This window comes from Desmodus rotundus, chromosome 1, assembly GCF_022682495.2.
Source record: "Desmodus rotundus isolate HL8 chromosome 1, HLdesRot8A.1, whole genome shotgun sequence".
Lineage (NCBI taxonomy): Eukaryota > Metazoa > Chordata > Mammalia > Chiroptera > Phyllostomidae > Desmodus > Desmodus rotundus.
In genome coordinates this window covers 205,683,834-205,709,929 of record NC_071387.1, presented here as the reverse complement: position 1 = coordinate 205,709,929, position 26,096 = coordinate 205,683,834, and the positions used below count along the sequence as shown (strand labels likewise).

The 26,096-nt window shown below is 39.5% G+C and overlaps 1 protein-coding gene across 3 annotated transcripts; it reads left to right on the top strand.

The window, feature by feature from the left end:
• The first annotated feature begins 3,412 nt into the window (after positions 1-3,412).
• Positions 3,413-26,043, top strand: C1H5orf34 (chromosome 1 C5orf34 homolog). 3 transcript variants are annotated; one of them, XM_045204832.3, is made up of 14 exons: positions 3,413-3,679; positions 5,520-5,558; positions 7,202-7,435; positions 7,586-7,675; positions 9,774-10,420; positions 12,218-12,319; positions 13,361-13,484; positions 16,784-16,875; positions 18,219-18,288; positions 18,933-19,103; positions 19,535-19,629; positions 20,782-20,880; positions 24,712-24,752; positions 25,633-26,043. In XM_045204832.3, the coding sequence occupies exons 3-14, from the start codon at positions 7,241-7,243 to the stop codon at positions 25,821-25,823; spliced, it is 1,917 nt and encodes a 638-aa protein (XP_045060767.2). In that variant the 5' UTR covers positions 3,413-3,679; positions 5,520-5,558; positions 7,202-7,240; the 3' UTR covers positions 25,824-26,043. The 3 variants fall into 3 exon arrangements, with proteins under 3 accessions (XP_045060767.2, XP_024427695.2, XP_045060768.2); XM_024571927.4 differs by lacking the exon at positions 5,520-5,558; XM_045204833.3 differs by lacking the exons at positions 5,520-5,558; positions 7,586-7,675.
• The last annotated feature ends 53 nt before the right edge of the window (positions 26,044-26,096 follow it).

The window sequence follows — 26,096 nt, the reverse complement described above, 5'->3', positions numbered from 1 at the left end:
CAAAAAAAAAAAAGGTTATAAGTGAATTTATGATTTTGCATTGGGCCACATTCATAGCCATCCTGGGCTGCGTGTGGCCTACAGGCCAGGGGTTGGACACCCCTGCTACATGTTATATCAGAAAGCAGGGGCAATTCTATAATTGGGTATTTTATTAAATCTTAGGGAACAGGTATAGATTAAGTTGTAATTTATTTTAAAAGGCACATTTAGCAAGAGAGGAGGAAACTTACCTTGGTATGAAAGTAAAAAGTCCAGGACCAAAGGACTGAAAATTCACTCCAACTGGGGCGGGAAGGCCCTGCTGTTCATCAGGTGTGCAGGACAGACACACAAAACCAGCCGCAGCCTTTACAGGAAAAGTTCCTTCCAAGGTCGTGCGGCAACTATAAACTGTCGCTATGACCCCCTCTTTCCTTGTGTGACCGTGCTTCGTTATCAAGGCCACCTCCAGGCTTCTTTGCTGTCCCCACCCACCTATTCCTGGGGACACCCAGTGGCTAGACTGCCCCCGCTCCCCACAGCACCCACCCTAGTTGGTCCCTGTCTCTCCTAACCCTGCTGCAGAGACAACACCCAACCCAGAACTGGTCTCCCTGTCCCAGAGCTTCCGCAGTGCCCTTCCGCAGCAGCCCAGACCTGCCCCCACCATCCCCAACTCCCACTCTGGCTCCTCTGCAGTGCGCCCCTGCTTGCGAGCCAGTCTGTGATTTTGTCCAACTGCAGGCTCGAGCCTGTGGTGGTCTTTGGCTGATGACTTTGGCAGATGTAAATAATGTAAGGTCATTTGTACTACTGCCATATTGTGTCAGCCTATCAAGACGCCAAACCTGGATGAACCCTACACTGGGGCCGCAGCCAGACAGCTGAAGTTCATATTTCTGGTAGGTTTGTACCCCTGTAAATTCATAATCACCACCTTCACTTGGGCTGTCAGCACTGCCAATAATTTTACTTTATTCCTCTTTTGGACCCTCTCGATCTGCTCTATCCCCTAAATGATGACTCGCTTCACAGAAAAAAAAAAAAAAAAAGGCCACAAATGTATACAAATGTACCTGCATTCATTTTGTCCCTCCTCTTCCTGTACAGCACAGGTGGCAAACACAAGGCCCGAGGGCCAAATCCAGCCCTCCAGCTTGTTTTATCTGGCCCAGCGCCTAGTTTCTACCCAGCGGCAGTGCTGAGCTCCTTGCCCCTGGTTGAGGAGTAGTTACATTTACACAGTCCTGAACTTACATTCGGCCCTGTGAAGGCCACCGCAGGGCTCATGTGGCCCCAGTGACAATGAGTCTGACACCCCTGCTGTACGGGAAGTACTGCTCCTACAAAAGGCCAGTTTTTAACGTGCTGAAACCCCATCCTCACTCCCATGAGTTCTATTACTACTCAGTCTGTACTTTTTATGTCTCCCCATTGGCTCTTCTGCATGAGCTGCTGAACAACCCTCCACTCTTCTCCAACTATATCTCTGCTTCCTAGTCAGACTTCTCAAGTGTCATCCCACTTGTTCAGTTCCCTTCCCTTCGGTTTGCTCTTCAAACCCACTATAGCTTCTGCCCCCCCACCCTCCATATACAACAGCCCTCACTAGAGACCAGTGACCTTCACGTCACTAAATCTCGTAGACGCGTTATTTTTTAGCTTGTTCTCCAGGTGATACCTGACGCCGTCGAGTGGCACCAAAACTGAAAACCTAGGCATCTGGAGCACAGTAGCTTGCTTTCTAGTTCTGCGCTGTTCCTCAGGGATTTTGTGGGGTCCTCTTCCCTCACCTCAACTGCACACATTGGTGTCCCTGAAAGCTCAGTCACCGGCATTCTTTTCTCAGGTTGCATTATTCTTGGACTGCAGTCAGCAGCTACCCGGCCAAGGTGACCTCCAGATTTGTTTGCATTCTTATTCTGCACCTGTGCTAACTTGTCATTTCCACCGGGAGGACTTAAAAACTCCAAGTCATGCTAGTCCCCAAATTTGCTCTTGCACCTCCCCCCCGCCACTGATGGCACTGCCCGCTACCCATTTGCACCAACCGAGAACCTGGAACTTTTAAACTCCGACCCTCCCCCTCAAAACCCCACACTCAAGCACTGCCACGATTATATAGCTGATCTAAATATTCCTTGGAGCCCAGCCTGAACTGCTGTCTCCCTCCTTCCTTTCTTCAAGGGCCTCCTGTTGGGCTCCCACATCCGCTCCTGCATCCTACAATCCATTCTCCACCCAGCTGCCCCAAGAATATTTCTAAAGTACAAAGAGCGTCACATAACCCCTGAGTTGTAAAGAGAATTTACATCGAGGAGGTCCTCAGCCATTGGCGAGAAAAAAGGTGGCAGAGGGACAGGACCTGAGTTAGCACAGTGTAATACAAAACTTTAGGTAAGGCTGAGGTCAACGTGCGAATCAGACGTTTAAAAACGGAGATGGACTTAACGAATTAGATTTCTCCCCACCCCGCGGTGCTGCCACCGTTGCTCAAAGCCCTTGTAATAGTTCACCATTGCTTTTAAGATGAAGTCTGTAATCCATAAATTTATAATAATCTTGCCCTGCCTACCTCGTAGCCCCCTTTCAGGCTTCTCAGCCCTGAAGACCAGCTCTTTGATCCTTCCTGAACCAAACTGGTTTCCCGGCCTCGCGGCCTTGACCCAGGCCGTCACTTCTGCTTGAAACACTTCTCTTTTCCTGGCTACTTATGCTTTGGATTTCCGCGGAAGTAACTCCTGAGCCCAAGTTGGGCACAGACCGGTGCGTTTTATTTCAGGATCACTTGCCACAGCTCTGACCAAATTCCTGTCCAGTCGTTTCTTTCCAGTTAATCTCTAGCTCCCAGCCTGGACCCTGGGACCCCCTTCCTGCTTTCTCCCCACCCAGCGTGCCTGGCGCAGAGCAGGCGCTCCGTAAATACTGGTTCAATGACAAGAAACAGCAGTCAAGCCTACTTGCCATTTTAGATACAGGTGCAGTTACGAAAAGGCATTTTCTGACACCAAATTAGAAGAGAAGGTCAAGCTCTCCGTTAGCAGCCTTCTCGAGGCGCACCCGGCGGTCGGTTACTAAAGCAGCGTCGCTGCTGCAGGGCCCGCCCGCGCGGAGAGCGTAGCCGGACCCTTAGAAGGCTCGTCACCACCGGCTCTCCTACCGCGGGGTCGGACCGCTTCCGAGCTGAGGGACCGGAAGGAAGCTCAGAAGCGGACTCGACCAGACGCCGGACCGAGACCCGCGCCGTCGTTCCCCCACTTCCGGCCCCTCCCTTCGCCGGGAGTGCGAGGGGGCGTGGCCCCGGGGCCAGGAAGCGGCCGGGGCGGAACTTCCGGCCTTCTGGTTTCCTGAGTGGAAAGCGGTTGCCCCAGGGGGCGGGAAAGTTTGAATCACTGTTGTTTGCCTGTGTTTTCTTTCTCTCTGGCGGCGTCGCCGGCGCTGCAGTTCCTCCAGCAACTCAGGCCTAACGGACGCGTCAGACAAAACACTCTCCCTGTGGCATTAGATCCCCGCGGCTGTGATTGTTTAGTTTCATCGAGAAACATCACTTGTTGGTAATTTGTTAAATTCGAGAACAATTCCTTGAGAAGCAGTCATGGACTGGCGCAGACGCTGCGGTCGGAGCCCTTCGGCAAGTTAAAGTACAAGGGCCCTTGATTGGCCTCGTTTCCAGGACTTGTCAGCTCGGAACTGCTGTGTGAGTTCAAAACGTTGTTCGCTTTGACGAACTTTTTTTGTAACTAGATACTGCAATTTGAAGAATGAGGTTGCCCCGGCCCCGTAGCTCAGTTGGTTTGAACGTCCTCGTGATGCCGAGGTTGTGGTTCCCGGGGTCGGAACACATGCAAGAATCAACCGATGAATGCATAAATAAGTGGTTCGACAAATCGATGTCTCTCTCTCTCTTTCTGTTCCCCTTCCTCCTGTCCTCTCTCTAAAATAAAAGACAAAAAGAAAAATGAGATTCCTGTTGACATCAAGAACAGAGTTGTGGCTTAAAAAAATATTAACAGCTTTGTGGCCTTTTGATCGATACACACCCTCAGACGTAACGTGCTGGGTGTTGAAAGCACAGACAGGAAGGAGTAAGACAGGTGTGGCTAGAGATGTGGACTGGGGCCGATTTATGATTTGCCCGGAACTGTAGACTTAGGTTTCTTGTGTATGCTTCTTATTTAAAAAAAAAAAAAAAGTTATATCTCAACAAACTGTTTATAAAGAAATAAAAACCTTTGCCAAAGATACTTTCCCAAGTGTTACCACAAAATATGTTTTCCTCTTTTTTTTTTAACAGTAGTGTTTTGTGGCTTTTTAAAAAAGATTTTATGTATTTTTAGACAGAGGGGAAGGGATGGAGAGAGGGAGAGACACAGGAATGTTGCCTCTCACACGCCCCCTACTGGGGACCTGGCCTGCAACCCAGGCAGGTGCCCTGACTGGGAATCCAACCGGCTGCCGTTTGGTTTGCAGGCTGACACTCGGTCCACTGGGCCACACCAGCCAGGGCTTCCTCCTTTGTGTATGCACCTGTTTTTTCCCCCCCTGAAACAGCAAGTAGACATCATATATGTGGCTGTTAATATTTACTGCCATGTAACCAGCATGTAAACGAGTGGTGTAAAGTGGTGGGTATGGGCTGGGCTGTGGACCGTTACCTACGACAGCAGCACTGGAGATGGACGGGAAAGGGAAGAAGCTCGAGAACGGCCCCGCGTAGCTGCAGGAACTGAGGGGAGAGTTGACGGCCTGAAATGGAAGAGGAGGCCACAGGCTCCTGAGAGAGACAAGATGAACCGGACTTGTTTCAAGAGTGTGGAGGGAAGCAGAGTGAGAAGTCAAATATTGCTGACCCTGAGCTGCATTCACTCAAACTGCAAATTCAGGGAAAGCAAGAATTTTAGACCAGCTCGGGCGCTGAAGGGTGGTATGTCTGTAGACAAAAAGCAAGAATTTTAAAATGTACTTATTCCTTCATCATGAAGTAAATATTTATTTCACCCTTATTATTTTCCAAGTATTGTTTTAGATGCCAGGGATACAATTCTGACTAAGACAAATGAAGTCTCTGCTTTGATTGCATTTATGTCCTAGAGGGAAAAGACAAAAAGCGAGTAAAAAAGTAGAGTCACTTCTGAGACTGATAGATGCCGAGAAGGAAGAGGGTGACATGGATAAAAGGTGATTGGGAGCAACTGTAATCAAGATGGTCGAGTCAGGGCTCTGAAGGAGTGACATTCGCACTGAGATCTTAATGGCGACACAGAGCCAGCCACACGATGAGTCAGGAAAAGGACACGCTAGGCAGAAAGAATAGTGCAGAGGTTGTGGGACGGGAGACAGCTTGTTTTAAAAAACATGAAAAAGGCCGAGGGAGCTAGTGCCCCGAACAGGGAGAGAGCTAAGACATGACATTTCGAGAGGCAGAATGGCCAGATTGTGTGGCTTAGGTTAGGCCATGGTTAGGAATTTGGGTTTCATTGTAAGTGCAAATGGCAGGTTGTGAGCCAAAGAGTGATGTCTCATTTTTATTTTAAAAGATCCCTCCGGCTACCGTCGGTGGACTGAACGTGAGGGAGGTGAGTGCTGAAAGTGGAATTATTGCAGAAGTCTGTGCTTGTTGGGGGTGTCTGAGTTCCATTTAGTCATGCTGAGTGCGATTTCTCTGTGGACAGGCACAGCGGGGGAGGTGGAGCCGGCAGCCGGAAGCTCTGGACAAGGCTCGGGTAGATTTGGAAGGTCTTTAGAGAAAGAAAATGATTAAATTAAGTTGTGCGAATCTCCTCAGGAGAGATCCTGTGGTTTAACATTTACTTATATCTTCACGTAGTCCATAAACAGTTATTAGCTAATCATATGTAGTGACTACATACATTGAAAGGGGGTAAGATTTTTTTTAAAAAGCAAGAGTGGGCATAAAACTGACATGAGCGTATATAGTTAAGAAATGAAATGGGGACTCAGGTCAGGTCTTGAATCCTTGGTTTAAGAGAATGATGCAGAATCATTGCACTAAAAACAGAGGAAGACTTGGGGGGCAGTGGGGAAGCTGCAGCAGCACCTCTCCCCCTTTTTTAAAATACAAGACAGAGGAAGAGAGAGTTTGCTACAGGGCAAGGGGGACAGTGCTGCCGAAAGCTGACCAGTTTCTAGGATGGGGACTGAACTCACTGGGTGCAGGAAGACTTTGGGGACCATCGTGAAACGATTTCAGTAGCGAGGTGGAGAAAGCTGGGTTGCAGTGGATGAAGACTGATGGACAATGAATGGATACTGCCCTTGAGTGGTGTATTGGTAGGAAATAGGGGTAAACTGGGGAAAGTGGTATCCATGGAAATTAATTTTTTTCTGTCAGGTGAGTCTCGATCACCTGAGTAATAGAAGGAAGTAATGTCCTAGAAGGAGACGCAGTGAGTGTTAGAAAGGAATTGTTAGAAAGGAGCTCCTACGAGGTGACATTCACGATACTAGGTACTGTCGTATGTGTTATCTCATTTTAATCCTCACAACAGTCCTGTTACTATCCCCATTTTACAATAGGAAACAAACCTAAGCATGTAGCTAGTACACAGTAGACATGAATGGAGTCCAGCCTCTAATTCTGTTTCCGTCATACCTATATGGAAAGCGTAGGTGCAGGTGGTGAGTCACGTTAGAGGTGGAAAAGAGGAAATTGAACCGAGTGAGACGAGGATGAATCTAACACCTAAGAGATGAGTTAGCTTGCTCTGTAGTGACATGAACATACCTCCTGAATGCCAGGCTATGGACCAGAATCCAGGTGTTCTTTTAGGCCTACTAGTTACTTTTGGCCTTCCTTTTGCATTGTATTACAGATGATCTCCTGGATTCTTATTGCAAAGGTGGAATTTACTTGCTATTGGAAATGAGATGCTGAACATACCATATTCTGAAGTTGAACTTCAGGAGAAGTAAAGCTCATAAAATGATAAAGGCAGTTATAACTTGGTGGGCTGTCTTTTTCCTCTAGGTGCTGTACCCACCCTGGAGTAAAGCCTTGGGGGTTAATCGGGGCATTCTGTTAAGGATGTTAATTTCAGATCATTTAGTGTGTATAGGAAGATAATCACTTTTCCTTCAACAAAAGTAAATGCAATGGCAGTATATTTTACTTACGTTCTTAGAAAATGCATCAGCTTATTTTGATAGAACTTTTGTACATTAAGAGAATTGTCTGTGCTCTTGTTTCCTAATTCCTTAGTCTTTGCCTTGGAAGGACATTTTATCCATCATAACAGTGATGGCAGCTGAAGTGCGAATGGTACTTTATGAAGACGATTCGGTGCAAGTACGGTATGTCGACGGTTCCAGACTGCAGCTTTCTCCCTGTGGCTCTGAATTTTTATTTGAAAAGGCTCCTCCTGTTTCAGCACATCCTTTAGAACAACCAGAAAGAATTCGTCAAAGGACACACTTTGTTATTAGCACTTACCGAGTAAGTAAAGATGACACAAACTCCACTCTTTTTAGTACTAAAATGTTGTCGAGGTGGCCAGAATATGGAAAGTAATCAGTATGCTGGATTGCTGCCATACTAAATTTATTTTCAATAATTCTTTAAGATTACCTTTGTATCTCTTTGTAGGAGCAACTACAGCGAGCCCTAGATTTTCGAAACTCCTTCGCCACTTGCCCTTTTTTATCCGAAAACATTATACCTCCTGAAAGAAAAAAGGTAATTTTTTTAAAACTCAATTTTGTAAGATTTGAGGACAAGTGATTAGAATAGGTTTCTTAATATTTAGTCTTTCTCTTTATGACACTTGGAATAGATATGCTGCTATAGGATGCATAGGCCTTTATATTTCACCAGACTGGGGAGTTTTCATATTTTATATATTGATTGAGACACAGAAGGTACATAATTCACTACCCTGTGTTTTTTTTTAGTTTGTAGCCAAGGATTGTACTCAGAACTTTGCATATTGGTGACTGTGTGAGTGTTGGAGGTATAAAATTTCAGAAATTATGTGGACATTTTTAAGTAGCTTATGTGTAGTTGTTAATGTGTAATAGAGATATATAATTACTTATGGTCATATAAATTTTATTCTTTTGCTTATTTTCTATTTTGAACTTGGAATAATAATAGTAACTATACTTTATGGAAGGATTACTAAGGGCCAAGAACTGGGAGTGACATTAAAGATATTTGATAGCACCCGTATGCCTTGGGGTACCTGCTGATCAAAATGGGTGTCCAGCTAGTCAGAAAAGGCATATTGGTTGGCTATCAGTCCCTTTTCACAGGTGAAAGAACTAAGTCTCAAAGAGTTTACCTAACTTTTCATAGAAATTTTCTTACTGGCCAAGTGATTTGAACCCTGTCTGTTTGACTCTGAAGCTGCCTATGAACCACTTTCTACTACTGTCATGATTTCCTGTGATATTGTCTCATGACAAAGAAGCCCCGAAAAACTGAGCTGTAACTTAGTCCGCAAGGCTGTTTTCCCGCTGTATCTTGGGAGTAATTTTATGCATCGAAATTGCGTGCCTTGCTGCTGATGCTGCAGTAGGATCATCAGGTAGTTTAATTCTAGAGGAGAGAACTTTCTGAACCGATCATCCTTACAAACCAGCTTTGCCATCAGTGAATATTGCCCTTAATTTTAGTGTACTAACGTAGCAGTGAAAACTTAAGAGGCTTTCTTGACAAAGGTTTTTGTAAGTTTAAAGTTTTATCTAAATGGAAATTGAAACATTTTGCTGTGGGCAAGATGAACTGACTGTTCTGTGATACCTGCTGTTTCTGTCTGACATGAAACTTTACAGCAGGCACTGTGACCTGTTACGAGTCTGTTGCTGTTGGTCAGTATCCACTGACCTTTGAGTAATTCAGTTGTTAAAAATGTTACTCCTTGAGTCACCTGGAATTTATTTTAGTGTATGGTGTGCCAGGTGCGATCCAGGACAGGTACTTTAGTCCAGGTCATAATCCTTTGAGATAATATTCCCCAAGTGCTATTCAATAATTCAGTACCATTTCTTAAATAATTCTGCCTTTTCCCCTTTGTTGTGAAAAAGTTGTTATCACATGTAACATTTTTAAGATATATCGAGTCTGTTTCTATATTCTCTGAGTTGTTCTATCAATACTTTATAGGCTAATTTCATACCATTTAAGTTATGATTGCTTTTAATATAGTACATTATAGTGCTAGTCTTCCTTCATTTATAGTCTTTTTTATTTTTATTTTAATTCTTTTTTTAAAGATTTTATTTACTTATTTTTAGATAGAGGGGAAGAAGGGAGAAAGAGAGGGAGAGAAACATCGATGTGCCAGAGACACATCTATCTGTTGCCCCTCACATACCCCCAACTGGGGACCTGGCCCACAACCCAGGTATGTGCCCTGACTGGGAATTGAACCAGCAACTTTCCAGTTCACAGGCTGGACTCGATCCACTGAGCCACACCAGCCAGAGCTATAGTCTTTTTTAGAGTAGACTTTTGCGAGGGGCTCAAAATCTTTTTATCTCTGATTCACTGTACATTTTAAGCAAAAAATATGTCTAACACTAGATATAATTAGGATGAATTTTTCTTTTCTCTCATTTTTTGTCAGTGTGCATCTGTTTTACCGCTCTAAAGAGATATCAAATATTCTGTGGAAACCATATGTAGGCTGACACCTGGATCTCCTTTTTCATTCTCTCTAGGTAGTAAAACAAACTTTAAGAGCTTTCTTACCCATAGGTAAGTATAAAATGTATGGAAAATTTGGTCTGTTAGCAGAAAATATTGACCATCTCCTTTTCTCCCCTCGACTCAGCGTGTCTTCCTCGACATTGCAGAAGTGAGGTGGCCCAGTCCTGATACGGACGACGGCATGGTGTGGCTGCAGGGCGACACTGTGAAAGTAGCCTCTTTAGATGGTCACGCCTACCTCTGCCTGCCCACATCTCAGCATGAATTTACAGTACATTTTTTGTGTAAAGTAAGCCAGAAGCCAGACTCGTCTATAGTACTGTCAGGAAAAAATAATCAAGCCAAGAAAGAGAAACTGGTTGGAAAAGCAGGCAAAATCGTTACATGTGGAAGCTCACCAAGACAGAGACTGAAGAATAAAGAAAATGAACTTCACTGTCACATCGTGAAATCCAAAGAACCTTCGGAGAAGGAGTGTTGTGTATATGAAACCGAGGGGAAGGAGGCGCTGCCTCCGCCTGGCCCGAAGCACACGTGTGTACACGCATGGGTAGAGCAGCGCTGGTCTGTGGCCGCCTGTCCAGAGGAGTGGAAATACCCTCTGTCTTTAGCACTTCATTTTCATAATAAAATCCGCAGTTTATCCGGAACTGATGTAACTGCCACCCAGAATGCGACTTCAACTTCTGATGTTTCGGAGGAAAGAGGAAAAGAGGTTTCTGTTCTTCCCAGGGCCCTGTTACTCAGCTGTCCTGTCCCACACCTGCACAGGTAATGGCATAATCACTTACTTGGCATAAAGCTTTTGTCAGAACCAGTCCTCCTACGGGTAATTTTTCGTTCTAAATTATCTGATACCATTTATAAGGAGAGTTCATTCAGTTTACCCAAAATTTTGTTTGAAACTGCTAGTAAATAATTTCCTGAGCATACGTGTTGATTATGTTTCTTAACTCTGCGTCCATGGAATGAATGTTTAGGGAAAGCCACCTGTGCACTGGATGCTCTGTTGTTAAGCACAGAGACAGAGATGACTAAGACACAGTCCCTGCTTTCTAGGAGCTTATAGTCTAGTGAGGGTCACTGTCCCTGAAAAGATTATTATTTTTTAATTTTTTTAATTTTTTAATTTTTTGATTTCAGAGAGGGGGGGAGAGAAACATCAATTTCGTGCATTCATTGGTTAATTCTTGCACATCCCTGACAGAGGATCAAACCCACAACCTTGGCACATTGGGACTACACTGTAACCAACTGAGCTACCCAGGCAAGGCTGAAAAGACTATTAAAGCATGGTAAGGGGTGGCCCAGGGACTTGCACAGCGCTCTGTGGGCATGTCCACTGCCACTCAGTGGAGCCTGTTCCCTTGATTGCTGCAGACAGGGCTGAGAAGTTTATGATTGTTGGTTCTTTCTGTCACACTTGGTCTCAGAGGCCATCTCTGTATTCGGTTGACTGCAAATGTGTCCTTTTTGTGAAGGGGTAACATGGAGAGGCTTCGGGATGACTAGGTGTAAACCTTTTACCTGCACTAAGAGGTGAATAACCTAGTGGTGCTAGACTTGTAAGTGAACTTTGTGTAAGCAGTGCAGTAATAATGATAATAGCTAACACCAAGCACTCACTGCATGCTAGGTATGGTTGTACTTTTCCTGCTTCCTCCCCATAGTAACCCATGAGGTAATAAGTACTATCTATCATCACCCCATTTTGTGGAGGAAGTTGAGAAACAGAAACATTAAACAACCTGAGCAAAGTCGCATAGATAGTACTTGCAGAATTGGGATTTAATCCCAGGTCGTCTTTTGAATATGTATTTGTTATTTAAACCCAGTACACATCAAAAGAGATTAATGCTTCTAAATCAATAATTTTTCAATAACTTGCCACTGGCTATAGATTGAAATTCATTATCCTTAAACTTGGCTTAATAGGCTTTCCACGACCTGGTTCCTTCCTATGTCTGTGGTCCTCCACCCTCTTGCTGAACTGGACTTCTTACAGGCCTTGGAAAGCTTGCTCAAGCTTCTGTTGCCACTCTGCTAGCTCTTTCTCCTGCCAGGAATATGCTGCTAACTTATGTTCAGGTCCAGGTCTCCGTGTAAGCCTTACTTCCTGAGAGTGGTTATCTCAAAGTCCAGAGACTGGATGAGGTTCTTACCCAGTCCTGTAGCGTTCAGAAATTCCCCGTTCTTCATGCTCAGTATTTACCCTCTAACATCACAGCAACCATGTTTGCTTTTCTGGGTGTTACATCCCCAGTGTATGTACAGTGCCTGGCCCACCATAGATACTTCGGTGAGTATTTGTTGTTTGGATCCTAAATTTTAAAGGTTAGTAAAACTTAATTTATGTAATTGTGCTGAGATTCAATAATGAGATCATTGAAAATGCATGAAAAACTTAGTCATTTAAAAATTTAATTAATATACTTCCATATTTTTACTTTTTTGATCTAATGAATTAAGCAAGAAATAATTCTTGTTACAGTAGCACTATTTTGTTGACTTCTCAAGATAATTATGTTGAGTAACCGGAAACAATAACTTGTATCTGGTCCTTCACAGGTGGAGTTTCTGTGATTCGCTCTCACTGGGACAGTGTGATGAAGAAGAACATTCCTACGCTGAACTAGTGAAAGTGGTGTGGTACCAGGGTATTACGTATAGGTGAGGTGCCTGTGTTGGAGTGGGAGCCATTCACTGACGTCACAGAGGAGACAGGGCTAGCCTTGCACATAAACTACAAGAGGACACAGTTTTGAGGGGGCCACCGTGCTCCTGTGTTTGGTGCTGAGATTTAAGGTCACAAAACTTAATTATGTTAGGGCAACAGGGGTCTTGTTACTAATTCACATTAACCATATTTGCAAGACTTTTGTGACAGCTCCAAAGGCAGGGATTAGTTTTGCTAGTGAATGAAATACACATGTCATCTATTTAGGACACCCCTTCCAAGTGTGAGGGATCCAGCTGTCTGAGTAGTCCCGGCAGAAGGTTGCCTGGTGAGCGTGGAACGAGAGAGGTTAGATAGCTTAGGGGGATTCGAGCCTGCATTCACTCAGCAAATATTCACCGAGTGACTGCTTTGTGCCCACACGACTCCACTGAGTTATCCCTTCCTCTCTAGTGACTGGAACACACGTGCTGGCCAGGTCTGAGGTTCCCATCTGTAAATAATGCTGAAGAGTACTGCAAATTGTTTATACTTGGGCTCTCTTTTTCCTGCATGAGGACCCACTCGCTTCTGACAACACATTCTTCATGTGTTTCAATAAAATTGACTTGGCTTAAGTTTTTATACCTCACATGACTACTCTCACCTATCAGGTATTGATTTCACTAGTTCATTATTAAAGGATAATCTTAATCAGGTTCTGGAGTTGTTATATTTAGCTCCTAAGCAATGAGCATTGCTTTGGTGACTATTATGTACCAGCCACTCATGTGGGGATACCAGGATGATGAGACAAGTTGCTTCACTTCCAGAAGCCGAGCTTAGTTACTGAAGGAGATACATCAACCAATTCTCTGTGTTCTATTTATTCCTTTGCAAAAAACTCATTTAGCTGGCTGGTGGTACAGAATATGAAATTATCCATTTGCTAGATAGGTAAAAATTCATCTTTGTTTTTGTTTGATGATTTACTTGATGCATGTTTTAATCTCAATTAGAAAAACATTTTTTAAATGATTATTTCTTTTCCTTAGACTTACCCATAAAAATGTGAACTCAATAGAGATTTATCCTGGAGATGGATCTGTTTTCAGATCAGAAGGAGCTTATTTTGGGAACTTTTTTACACACTATTCCATTCAGGAAGGATCAGAAGAGGTGAGCTGACAATGAGGTCTCAACTCAAGATTTTTGGTATATAGCTGTTTCCAAATAATTGCGGATGTACACGGGGTATTTGATCTTTATATAACATAGCTTGCTACTACTTATTCTAAACAATTCACATAACCAACTGCCAGCATTGGTACAAAAGTTATTAATCACTTTATTTTCACTGCATTCTCATACTGTATTTTGTCTTCCTTTTGCTTAAGCAATTTGTGTTTAAATCAGAAGTTAAATTTCTCTGTCAATTTATCAATAGGAAGCACTAAAACCAGCAGCATTACTTTGAGTTGATATACTTCTTTGAATTAATACTTGCACATTAAAAAGAATGTCCTTTTTTTCCCCAGCATATATTGTTTGCATATTTAAATATCTCTTAACTCCTAAATCTTTATGTGTAACTAGAAAGCTGGACAAGATAGCTTTCTGTGGTTGAAAACAGTGAAGCAGAACATGATATATTTAACAAATCAGATTGAAATGTAATAATGTGGATATTTTGTTACTAACTCTTGTCCCCAGTCCGACATTTGACGTCACCCTTTTATAGGAATCACCACAGTATCACATGGCTTGGCTTTGCAGGACGGAACATAATAAATGCGTTTTCTTTCCCTATCACAGAAGAGAGTGTGTAAGTGATAAGATTATCAGAAGTGCTAGGGAGAAGAGTTAAAAATAGAGCAGGTTTTTTTCTTTTTAACTATGGAAACTTTCAAACAAATACAAAAGTAGGAAGACAAGTGTAACAGACCTGCATGTACCCATCACCCAGATTGTTTCACCTATACTTTCGACTGCCCCTTGACTCCCTATTTAACTTTACGTAAATCCCCAGTGTTTCATTCACAAATATTTTAGTGTATACTGGAACAGATCCCCTTCTGGGGTCTATTTATAGGGGAGTATTCATTCAATAAGTATTAATTACTCTTAGGCAGGTGCTCTATTAAGCACTGGGTGAAGATGAAGATTTCCTGGCTTCGAGGATTCACAGTCTAGTACTTAGATTGGCAAAAAAGCAAATGAAATGAAAGCATGGCCAGTGGGGGGGTGGGTGCCTGAGATAATGGAGTGAACAGGCAGATGGAGAGGATACGCATACCTACACTGCTGACTGCTGTGTACCAGGAGTTCACAGAACTACAAGATGAATACAGTCCGTCTTCCTGGAGCTTCCGTCCTACTCAAAGGCATCAGGAGGAGGGGATGATCATTTTTATATTGAAACAAACACATCATGGATTAGAAGCATAAGCTTTTGGGATAAAACACAAAACTTTCAAACAAGTTGTGCCTTTGTGCCTTTGAATTCTCACACTTTCACTATCCTCTGTCTACCTGAGTGAAAAGATTAGAAATAATTGGTTCTCCTTTGGGGATAAAATTGTTTGCTCCTTACTTTCACCCATACTCCAAAATAAATCCTGGATGGATTTAAGGGCTAAATGTAAGAAACCAAACTTTTATATAATTGTTAGAAAATAGAGGAAAAATGTTAATAATCTTGGGTGTAGGAGAGGCCTCTTAAGTACAATACAGAAAAAACAGAAGCTATAAAAGTTTGGTAAGCTTGAAATTTTCAAGCTTATGTTAAATTTTAAATATTTAGTGTGTTAAATTAGATAAAGCGAAAAATGCAAAGGCATGGAAAAAATATTCTATATTATAAATCAATGATAACCCCCTCCACGTGGTTACGATAATAGCAAAGGCAATGAATATAACCCATAATATTTGATACCATTCAACTTTACTCTTGCATCAGGGAAATGAAAATTAAACTAACAATTTTAAGATTTTTCACTCATCAACTTGTCAAAAATTTAAAAGTTTGGGACTGTGTACTGCCAGCAAGGGTGTGGGAAATGAGGTGCTTTCATTGTTGGGGTGTGAATTGGTTCAGCCGTCATGGAGGCCACTTTGATAATGTCAAATAAAATTGGCCAGAAGTGCTTCTGTGAGTCTGTCCTAGAAGAATATTAGCACATACTTACAAAGAAGCATGGCCAAGAATGTCGGTTGTGTCATTGTTTGTGTAGCAAAAAATAAAGTCACCTACATGTTCATCAATAGGGAAATGATGCAGTAAGCTTTAGTGGTCAGGTTAGGGGAATGCTGTGCAACAGTTTAAAAGAATAAAGAGAATGTAGGTGCATAAGGGAGATATCAAAAGCTCTCCAAGACACTGTTGAGTGAAAAAAAGATAAGTTGCATTAACAACATGTACAGTGATATCCTTTACGTTAAAAAAAGCCCCAAACCTATATATTACTGTATAACTGTGTGTGTGTGTATATGTATATACACATACATACATACACATGTAAATGTACAGGGAAAGATCTGGGCACATACACACTGAAGTGATTACTTTCAGAGAGGAGTCTGAAATTTTGTGAGGGAGGATGATCGGGAGGGACTTAAATCTTATACATATTTTTTGAACTAGCTCTTTTCTTTTTCAAGGTAGCAAGGAGAGAAGCCCAATAACTATTCAGATATCCAAGTCCACAGCCCAGGATAAAAGGGCAGAGATTATTGTTTAAGTACCTACTGTTACCAAATTCTGACGGTAAAGAATGGGCTGTACTCTCTTGTGGTTCACAACAGATCTCTACTACTTCTCAGCCCTCAAGCCTCAGTTTCCTTACCTAAAAATGGGCATCTAGCGCATAACTATTCAGTAAGTGTTAGTTGTTGCTATTGTAATGACTACAAACATAGCTTTGAACCCTGTGGCGTTAACCCAAGAAGAAACCAGGAAGCCAGAAGAGAAGGCTGGAGGCAGAGTCCTGGGAAACACTAGCAGGAAAGAGTTTGAGAAAGAGGAAATTCAGAAGGAATAACAATTTTTTAAAATTCAAGACTATAAATAATATTGTCTTCCAAAACTGTAGCAATAGTTATTCCATTAATAAAATATAACAAAATGGTTCATGCAATTAAATGATTTTTTGCTGTTTAGTTTTTTTGTTTATTGGTCTAAAGGAAAAAGCTTATGTGATATGTTTCTGAATGGGAAAATTAGTTTGTAACCATGTTAATTTAAGTATGGCCAAGGTTTAAATTGGACAGTAAGTTATAGGCAATGGGAGTATAATTTTTGAATAGGAAAAATGGAAAAGCATCATAAAATACCTTTAAACATACAGTTTTTATGGCCTTTAAGTTAAAATAACTGCTTGCTTTGTTGCTCTGTAAATACGTATTTCAAGAAAAATAGTTAAGTAATAATGGCTAATATTTATTATTAATGATATTTTTCATTTTAAACTAATTTTCAGAGGGAAGAGAAAATGTATTCAGTAAATAACCTTCCTCCAGATAGACCAGGAAGTCTGTTCTCGGTGCGTTCTCTAATTAAACAGGCAACCAGGTGAGTTCTGAGAACCTTGATACCTTTTCTAACTGCTAGGATGAAATTAAGCATCGGTAGTACAATGGAAACATATGTATCTGGTAAAAATCTGTCAACTTTTCTGGTCTCATCATTTATAAAATAAGGTAATCACTATATCGTTAAAAGAGTAAGTCTGTCTTTGAAATGTAAAGTGAACTATGGGGAAACACTTATAGGTGGTGAGCAAATGCTGCTAAGAAATAGGTGGCTTCTCATAAATTTGGCATCGTTATTGTTTCTTGGAAATAAGTTGAGGATTTAATAATACATTTAAAATTTTCATACTTCTTTATTATCTTCAGAGTGATAAAGATTTCTAATGTGTACTGAAGATGAAGTGTAGGTTGGTTCATACGTTTTTTAAAAAATTCTAATTAATTAATCTGTAGCGCTCAGGAGAATGAAAGGGTAATGTTAGATTAAATGATTTCTTTTTACAAACTATGTCTAAGCCAGTCCCAAAGTAGATTTGAAGGAGCAGATCTGTAATTTGATTTCCGAGGTACAGTCACTTTACATCCCACCACTCTTAGACTATGCTAAGCCTTTCAGGCACTGTGAATCCTTCCCTCTTAAAAAGAATTTGCACCTGCAAATTCTGTTCAGAGTCATTTCATTGGTAAAAATTACAGGAATAACTTTAAGTACAAAAGATTAGCACAAAGGGAAACAGTAGTAGTTCTCATCTAAGGGCTCAAGGATTTCGGGAAGGAAATAGGTCTGGACATATTTCAGTGGAAATGAACCACTTGCCTGAGATGTCATATGACAGTGACTTTCAACATGTATGCCACAAGAATTTTTAAAACATGCAAGGCCCTGGCCAGGTAGCTCAGTTGGTTAGAGAGAGTTGTCCCAATTAGCCACGGTTGCAGGTTGCATCCCTGGTCAGGACACACACAGGAATCAACCAATGAATGCATCAGTAAGTAGAACAACAAAATCAATGTTTCTCTCTCTCCGCACCACCCCCCTTCTCCCTCTCAAATTAAATGAAAAACAAAGAATTTTTAAAACATGCAATACCTGAATGTTTAGTCAGGGGCACTGACCTCTCTTCCTTTAGACTGTCAGACAAAAAAATAACAACAGCCAACACAACAGTAGCCATCCACTGTGAATGAATCAAAATTATACCTATTTTTTGTCAGGCAAAAAATACACATTTTGGTGTGCTGCAGAATTTTAGTAATTAGTTTATGAGTGCCACAAGAGGAAAAAGGATGAAACTAGCTACTGTATGGCATCGAGAATGTTTTGCTAGAATTTGAAAATGCTACTATTTGCAAGTGTTGAACTTGTGTTTTTCCATTTCACAGGATTCTTCAGCATTGTGCCAAGATGAGGCTTTCTCTAAGCCATAACTATTGTATATGCTGCTGGAAAATGGTATCTTAAAATTATTCCAAAAGCAAGATATTTTAAATTGTTTTTATTGTTTATATATATACTTCTAAGTTCTACTTTCATCTAAGTTGTGTGAGAAATTCTTTGTAACATCAGTATTGATTTATTCAGAAAAATATCCACTTAATAGATAAACACTGCAAAATGATGCTTTTATGTTATATTTTTATTGTATATAGTTTGTTTTTGTTTCTTCTTGTAAATGGAGCAGGAAGACCATGGGATTTGATGGATTTGTATGTAAAAACACAGTTGTTGTAAACATTAGTATTACAATCTTCTACTTTTTCCATATTGTAAAAGGATATTCTTTAATGCTTACTTGGGGGAAGTGATTCAGACTTTGATTTCTGTATTTTACTAATTTGGTTATGTTGCTGTAATTTTTGTCTGTGTCTTATGTAAAGTTCAGAGCAGAATAGTGACTTTCCCAAGATACTGGAGCTTAATTTGCTTGTAATAGACTGTTTTGGACATTCACTTATGGAAAAGTTAAAACATATGTAAGGGTTCTACAATATTCAACTTCTGCATAAGAATCTGAAAGTTGACTCAGAGTTTATTAATCATTTAAATCTTATCAATGGATAACTCTACTTCCTGCTGTTTTTACTTACTTGGTTTAGGTCCCTGGGATAAATGATAACAATATACTGCCTTTGCTTTTGAGAGAATCATTCATACCCAGCGTGGGAAGATTTCTTGCATATTCTGATGACAAAGTACATGTTATCTTTTTAGATGGCGTTACTCTAACCCTAAATTGGAATTTTCACTCTTTTATTGAAAAGAGTCAGGTGAGGATACTTCAGACTAATCTATTTTGTATTTTCTTTTAATCTGTGGAAGTACTTTGGTGCTTTATTATTTTTTTTGTTATGTAAATTTATTTTTTGAAGTATAAAATCTATCAAGAGGCTTTACTGATCTCATTGGAATTCCTAGCAAAAATCAGATAGGTGTGGCAAACAGTCATTTTTATAAAGGTAACTCTTAGAGGGAAGGACTAATATTTTTGTTCTTTTGGTAATTATTTATATCACAGTGGTAGTTTGATAATCATATCTCATATAAAATATAACTTTTAAGTTAGTCACAATAAGTTTTTAATGATTTATATACTTTTTAAAATTGTTAAGTTAGAAGAGGGTTTTCTTTGGTTTTTTGGGTTGTTTTTTTTTCCCAGTTTTCAAATGATAAAACTTACCTTTCCTCCTGGCTTCTTAAGGTAAACCAAGGGCTCAGCTTAGGTTGGTGTAAGTTAACTTTTCCTGATGGACATGATCAGTTAATTCAGATTGAACACTCCGGACCATATGAAAGGTACTGAAAAGCAATTTTAAAAATTACTTTTATGTTAGTAAAAACCTTCACTTTTAATTGACAAAGAGGAAAGATATAAACCATATTTGCATGTTATATTTTCTTTAGTTTTTACATGTGGATGTGAATGAAGTCATTTCACAGCTTTTGGAGCTTACAGTTATATTGGCATCTAGCCTAATAACTACAAAGATCAGGTTGGCTTTAATCATTTCCATTTGTATTCAAGTGATTTTTCCAAGTGAATGTGTTAGATGTAACAGGCTTGCTGTGGAGGTTGTGGTCAGATATGTTAACCAATTAATCCCCTAACCAATTTGAAATAAGGTTTGCAAGCACAAATAACTACCCCTCTGTATATTTCTATAAAGTAGAAAAAATAAATTAACTGATTATTCTTAAAATGAAGAAGATTCTTCAAATCGGCTTTTTATGAATGTACTTTTCTTCTTCTGGTTTATATAATTTATTATCATCGTTGTACTTGCAGTGTTCTTGACATTTTAGTGATTTTACTCTGAGAGTGTTCACAAAAGAATTGCTTTTTTATCTCTTGAATTTATTTTTCTGTTGGGATTTACTGCATTTTGTTCTAACTGCTCTGATACTCGTTGCTAGTTTCAATAATTTGCCTCAAAAAGATAGTATCTTTAGCAAACATTGCTATTTGTTTTCAGCCAGTTACTTCAGAACAATCATTTTATTAAACTTGATATTTGTTTTGCATATTCAGTGAGTTTTATATAAGTATATATATACACATATATATATACACACATATATATGCATTAATGGGTGTCTTCTAGTTTAAATTTTAAAAAGCAAATGCTCATTTAGTCTTATGTGTAAACACATTTACATGATAAAGTTTAATGAAATTCATTTTTCTTTGAAAAACTAAAAGGAGAATTTAGACACTTGAATTTGAACCTTGAATGCAATCTAAATATCCCTTTGTTCTGACTCTTAAATCTCATCTTTATTAATCATGAATGTAAATAATTTTCTCCTTATGAATATTTCCAATGAAGTAAATGCCTTACTTTAGAATATTCTCTTTACCCTTTTCCCCAAATTGTCTTAATTTTTCACTCATTTTTGACTATTTCTATACATATTATACAAGTATTTCTTCTAATGTGTTCAACCTAGGTATGTGTCAGCGGTGATATCATGGTGCAGAAAACTTACCTGGACCAGTCAAAGAGAGACGCTCACACATCCTTCATTTTCTGTTCCTGAAGAAAATTGGTATTTAAGTTTTTTTAAATTTTTGTTCAAGCACAGATGTCTCCATTTTCCACTACCACTCTCCCCCACCCTACCCACCTCCACCTCCACCTCCCACCCTCAATCCTATCCCGCTTCGGCTTTGTCCATGAGTCCTTTACATGTTCCTTGACGACCCTTCCCCTTCTTTCCCCCATCATCTCTCTCCCCCCTCCCCTCTGGTTACTGTCAGTTTGTTCTTTATTTCAGTGTCTCTGGTTATATTTTGCTTGCTTGCCTATTTGTTTTGTTGATTAGTTTCCACTTATAGGTGAGATCATATGGCATTTATCTTTCACCGCCTGGCTTATTTCACTTAGCATAATGCTTTCCAGTTCCATTCATGCTGTCACAAAGGGTAGGAGTTCCTTCTTTCTTTCTGCTGCATAGTATTCCATTGTGTAAATGTACCATGGTTTTTTGATCCACTCATTTACTGATGGTCACCTAGGTTGCTTCCAGCATGTGGCTATTGTAAATTGTGCTTCTATGAACATTGGGGTGCTTAGGTTCTTTTGGGTTGGTGTTTCAGGGTTCTTAGGGTATAATCCCAGCAGTGAAATTGCCAGGTCAAAAGGCAGTTCCGTTTTTAGTTTCTTGAGGAAATTCCATACTGTTTTCCACAACAGTTGCATCGGTCTGCATTCCCACCAACAGTGCACTAGGATTCCCTTTTCTCTACATCCTTGCCAGCACTTTGTTTTTTTATTTGTTTATGATGGCCATTCTGACAGGTGTGAGGTGGTATCTCATTGTGGTTTTAATTTGCATCTCTCTGGTGGCTAGTGATGCTGAGCATCCTTTCATATGTCTCTGGGCCCTCTGTATGTCCTCCTTGGGGAAGTGTCTGTTTAGGTCCTTAGGTCCTTCTTAATCCAATTAAGAAATCCAATTTCTTAATTGGATTGTTTATGTTCCTGGAGTGAAGTCGTGTGCATTCTTTATATATTTTGGAATCAAACCCTTGTCCGAGGTATAATTGGCAAATATATTTTCCCATACATTTGGTTGGTTCCCTTTTCATTCTGCTGATGTTTTCCTTAGCCGTGCAAAAGCTTTTTATTTTGGTGAAGTCCCACTTGTTTACTCTTTCCTTTATGTCCCTTGCTTATTTCCTTTAATCTGTGTAGAGGAGCCAACTACTACTCAAAAATTAAAATGTCGAATGGTAAACTCTAAGACTTTTTTCCTAAGAATACCTTGTCTTAAATATATTTAACTCTATGTTTTTGATAGCTTAAGATTAAAAATAATTTATCTTAATCAAATATATAATTTATTATAGTTCATCATATTATATTCCATCTGGAGGTCAGAAAACTACACTGAAAACATCATGTCAAAATGTTTGTAACTCTTTCAATGTGAGAAATTCATCCTCGAAACTTTATGGAAAAACTTGAAGGAGGTTTTTTTAAAAAATGTTAGTAATATTCAGAGAAATAAATGTTGACTACGTTTATTTCAGAAAAAATAGATTTTTATGACCTTCCCCAAGTTATGGCAAATCAACAAATAAAACAAGCATTTTAGTCCCTCTTGTGTGCCTTTCAGTGTGCAGGACACTAGCACTGGGCCCAGAGAAATATTTAGGGAAATTAAGACATTTTAGGAAGGAAGTAAGGACACAGGAAAAAATGGATATTTTGGAATGCGGAGACAGTGAGAAGAGAGTTGTTACAGAGCAGGTGCTGTCTGTTAGATATAGTGGGGGTTTTGAATGGATCATGTGTTCACTAAAGGAATTCAGACTTGATGGAATTACAAGTTCCTAAATGGAAAAAATGGCAGGAAGAATGGTCATTAGGAAGGTTAATATCCCTGAGCACGTAATCTGAATATATTGGAAAAGAAGGATACCAGGAACAATTTAGGAAGCTTTAAAGTAGGTTGTGAAGTATCTTAGCATAGTGTGGTGAAAAAAATATAAACATTAGTCTGATTCTTACCACCTTTTCCGAAGTTGCTTAGATAAAGAGGCACAAACCAGCAGTTATTATTTGACTGCCTCAGCTATCTTAAGGATTCAGCTTTCCCTATCCCTCATTCTCCCACTACAGGCTGTTTTGGAGCCAAAAAGTTGTCCAAGTAACTAGCAAAACACATAGTTGGGAAGGAAAGGAAATAGTACGTGGCTATAAAATTGGTCATTCATCATTGCTCAGCCAGCACAGTTTGTAAGATGCTAGCCTTTTTACATGAAGGCTTAGAAGAGGGTAACTGTCAAGACGTACAAAAATGTGAGGGAATAGAGGTGAAGACTGGTGATGGCAGCGGTGGGTAGAAACAATGAGGAGCCACAGAGAGACAAAGGACTTGAAGAGGAGCTGAGAGGGGACCACTTGCATTAGCCCCATTTCCTTTGTAAACCCCTAGGACATCTCCAACTGTAAACTGTTTTCTTGTCAAAGGTAGGCCGAGGAAAGAGAAGGGATTGCATAATAACTACCTAAATGGTACTTCAGTATTTTTTTCCCAACTCATCTTCTGTTATGAGCCTACTGATTCAACTTTTTAATAGGGATGCTAGCCTAAAAATAATATGGAAGATGTTTGATAAGTTTATTCATTATATGAGCAACAGAACTAAGTAGTTTGTTTCATTGTTTATGGCCAGAAAAAAAAAATGATGTGTCTGTGTTTTTTAAAAAAAAAGATATTTTGAAGTGATGAAAAATCAGGTTTTGAAGTGAGTTATGTCCAAGTCTTTATCATAAATGCTTAAAATGATGAAAGATTTTTCATTCTCCATCCATAGGGAGTACAGGGAGAGTGTAAGCTGACAAGGAGGCACATGTGGTCCATTGTAGGAAAGCCAGTAGAGAAGTCACATACCCTCTTAGGAACTCTGAAGAAGACCTTTCTGCTGACTTGAATAAAGAGGTGTTCACAACATTAAAGCCCTCCTTAATTTTGCAGAGAGCTAGTTGAGTCACATTATTTTCTAGTTGTATGCCACTGCTCATATTTTATTGTAGCTTGATGAGGAAAGAGAGAACACAAGCAAGAGGTTCTGCTGGAGTTGCCTTCTACTCCATACCAGTTGCCCCAAAATCTGTTTCTGTGGAAAATGGTGAGAGCTAATATTTATAATGTTAATCCTTCAAGTCAAGGAGAAAAGAATGTTTAGTATACTGTGGTTAAGAAAACAGTGGAATGACAAGGTAGTCTATTCCAGAAGGAATTTAATAGAAACTGTTGTTTTATGACCTAGTTCAATTGCATAAAACCCGTCCAAAACCATCCGTAGCCTGAGTTCCATATAAATGAAGTCTTGTTGTATGTGCACAATACAGAGGAATAAGAAAAGGTCCATACTACTGAAAGAGACAATCTAGGTATTAAGAAAATAAAATAGTTCAAGAGAAGACATTACAAATAGGTATATGATTAATTAAAATAATGTATAGGAATTCAAGGAAGGAGAGATCACTTATTTTACAAAAGTGATGGGATTTTAGTAGGTTTTTAAAATTTGAGTATACTTTAAGGAAATAGAGGGTATGCTAGGTTAATTCTAAGAAGTTGTAGCAGGAAGGCCATTACCTTCAAATATCAATACGTGATTTAAAATTCCTGGAGGTAGGTACTTTTATTCACTTGGCTTACTCACTAAAAGCACTCGATAAATTTATCAGCTGAGTCAAGTTAATTTTTTTATAAATAAAGCCAATATAAAAAAAACTCTTAACTTTTAGGTTTTTCTGTCTAAAATTCTAACCTTTGTGAAAAAACTCAAGTATGCTTATTTGAAGTATTGTGGATAAAATAAGAGTAAGACAACTAGCATGAACTTACTTTTTTCCCCCACAGGTGTGTGGCTTCTGAACTTGAAAAGATACAGAAGTTTAACTGTATCCTTTAAACATAATGTATTGTCCTGCATAATTACTTCCTTTCCATTCTAGGCTTAATTCATGGCTGTAGTTTATGTTAATCCATACATATATTGTGGAGCTTCATTGGATATTTAAGGTATTTGAGATGTATCTTGTCTGTAGAAGGTACATCTTACAGATTTTTGCATGTGTGTCAGGGATATTGACTTGTAATTTTCTTTTCTTGCAGTGCCTTTGTCTGGTTGTGGTTGTCACAGAAATGCTGGCCTTATTCAATGAGTTTGAAAGTGTTCCCTCCTTTTATTGGTATTTATTCTTCCTTAAATGTTTGGTAAAATTCACTAGTGAAATTATCTGGTCCTGGGCTCTAGTTTGTGGGGAGGCTTTGATTAGTGTTTCAATCTCCTTACGAGCATTCTGTTCAGATTTTCTATCCATGATTCAGTCTTCATAGTAGCCTGTTTTCAGGAATTTACCCATTTCTTCTAGATTGTCCGATTTGTTGGTGTGTAATTGTTCATAGTTGGTCCTTATGCTCCTTTATATTATGTGCTGTCAGTTGCAATTTCCCCATTTATTTCTATTGTAATTTTATTTTGAGTCCTCTCACTTTTTTCCTTAGTAAATGTAGCTAAAGGTTTACTGAGATTTTAATTCTTTTTTCTTTCCTATCATCAAACCTCCATCCAAACACACACGTACATACGCTTTCCTTTACCCCTCTCTTATACTCCAGTTTCATCTATAAGGGATAGACTCAGTAAGTTTTGAAGTGCCAAGAGATCTTCCTCCCAATGGAAAAATCATATTTTAATATGAAGGTCAGGCTTCCTGAAATTAAAAATACTTGTATAATGAAAACTGTGGGTAAAATCTCCTTAACTAAGCAACTTAGCATTATTGGAAAATAGTGATGTCCTAAGCCAGATTTCAAACCAGAAGAATGAACAGTCTTCTGAGTATATACCAGAACATTCGGAAACCTTGCCAAAAGAAGTTAACGAAAAGGCAGTATCAGTAGCATTGAAAAAAATCTCTGAAGTTATTCAGGATATTGACTGTCTTCTAGCTGACTCTAAAAAGTGAAAAGGGGGATTGTTATAATATACATTAAATCTTAAGGATGTTGTTTCAAGTGCCTGGTATAAAATTACTAGAAAGCCAAGGAACTGTGTATATTCCTTGTACAATAATTGACTGTATTGACTTCGGTACAATAATTATATGAGAAGTGACATTAAACTTTGTAACCTGTAAATTTAAAAACTTGTCAATTTAAAATATATATTTATAAAATGTTTTGTTAATAAAGAACTATTCTGAAATTTTGAACCATTTTTATTTCAGATTTATGATAAA

Excerpts from the sequence above, each read along its gene's own strand:
- C1H5orf34 (XM_024571927.4), top strand. The coding sequence starts at position 7,241 with ATGGCAGCTGAAGTGCGAATGGTACTTTATGAAGACGATTCGGTGCAA. Across the intron at positions 10,421-12,217 it reads CCTGTCCCACACCTGCACAG|GTGGAGTTTCTGTGATTCGC; the intron begins GTAATGGCATAA and ends GGTCCTTCACAG. Across the intron at positions 18,289-18,932 it reads GTATATGCTGCTGGAAAATG|GTCCCTGGGATAAATGATAA; the intron begins GTATCTTAAAAT and ends TACTTGGTTTAG.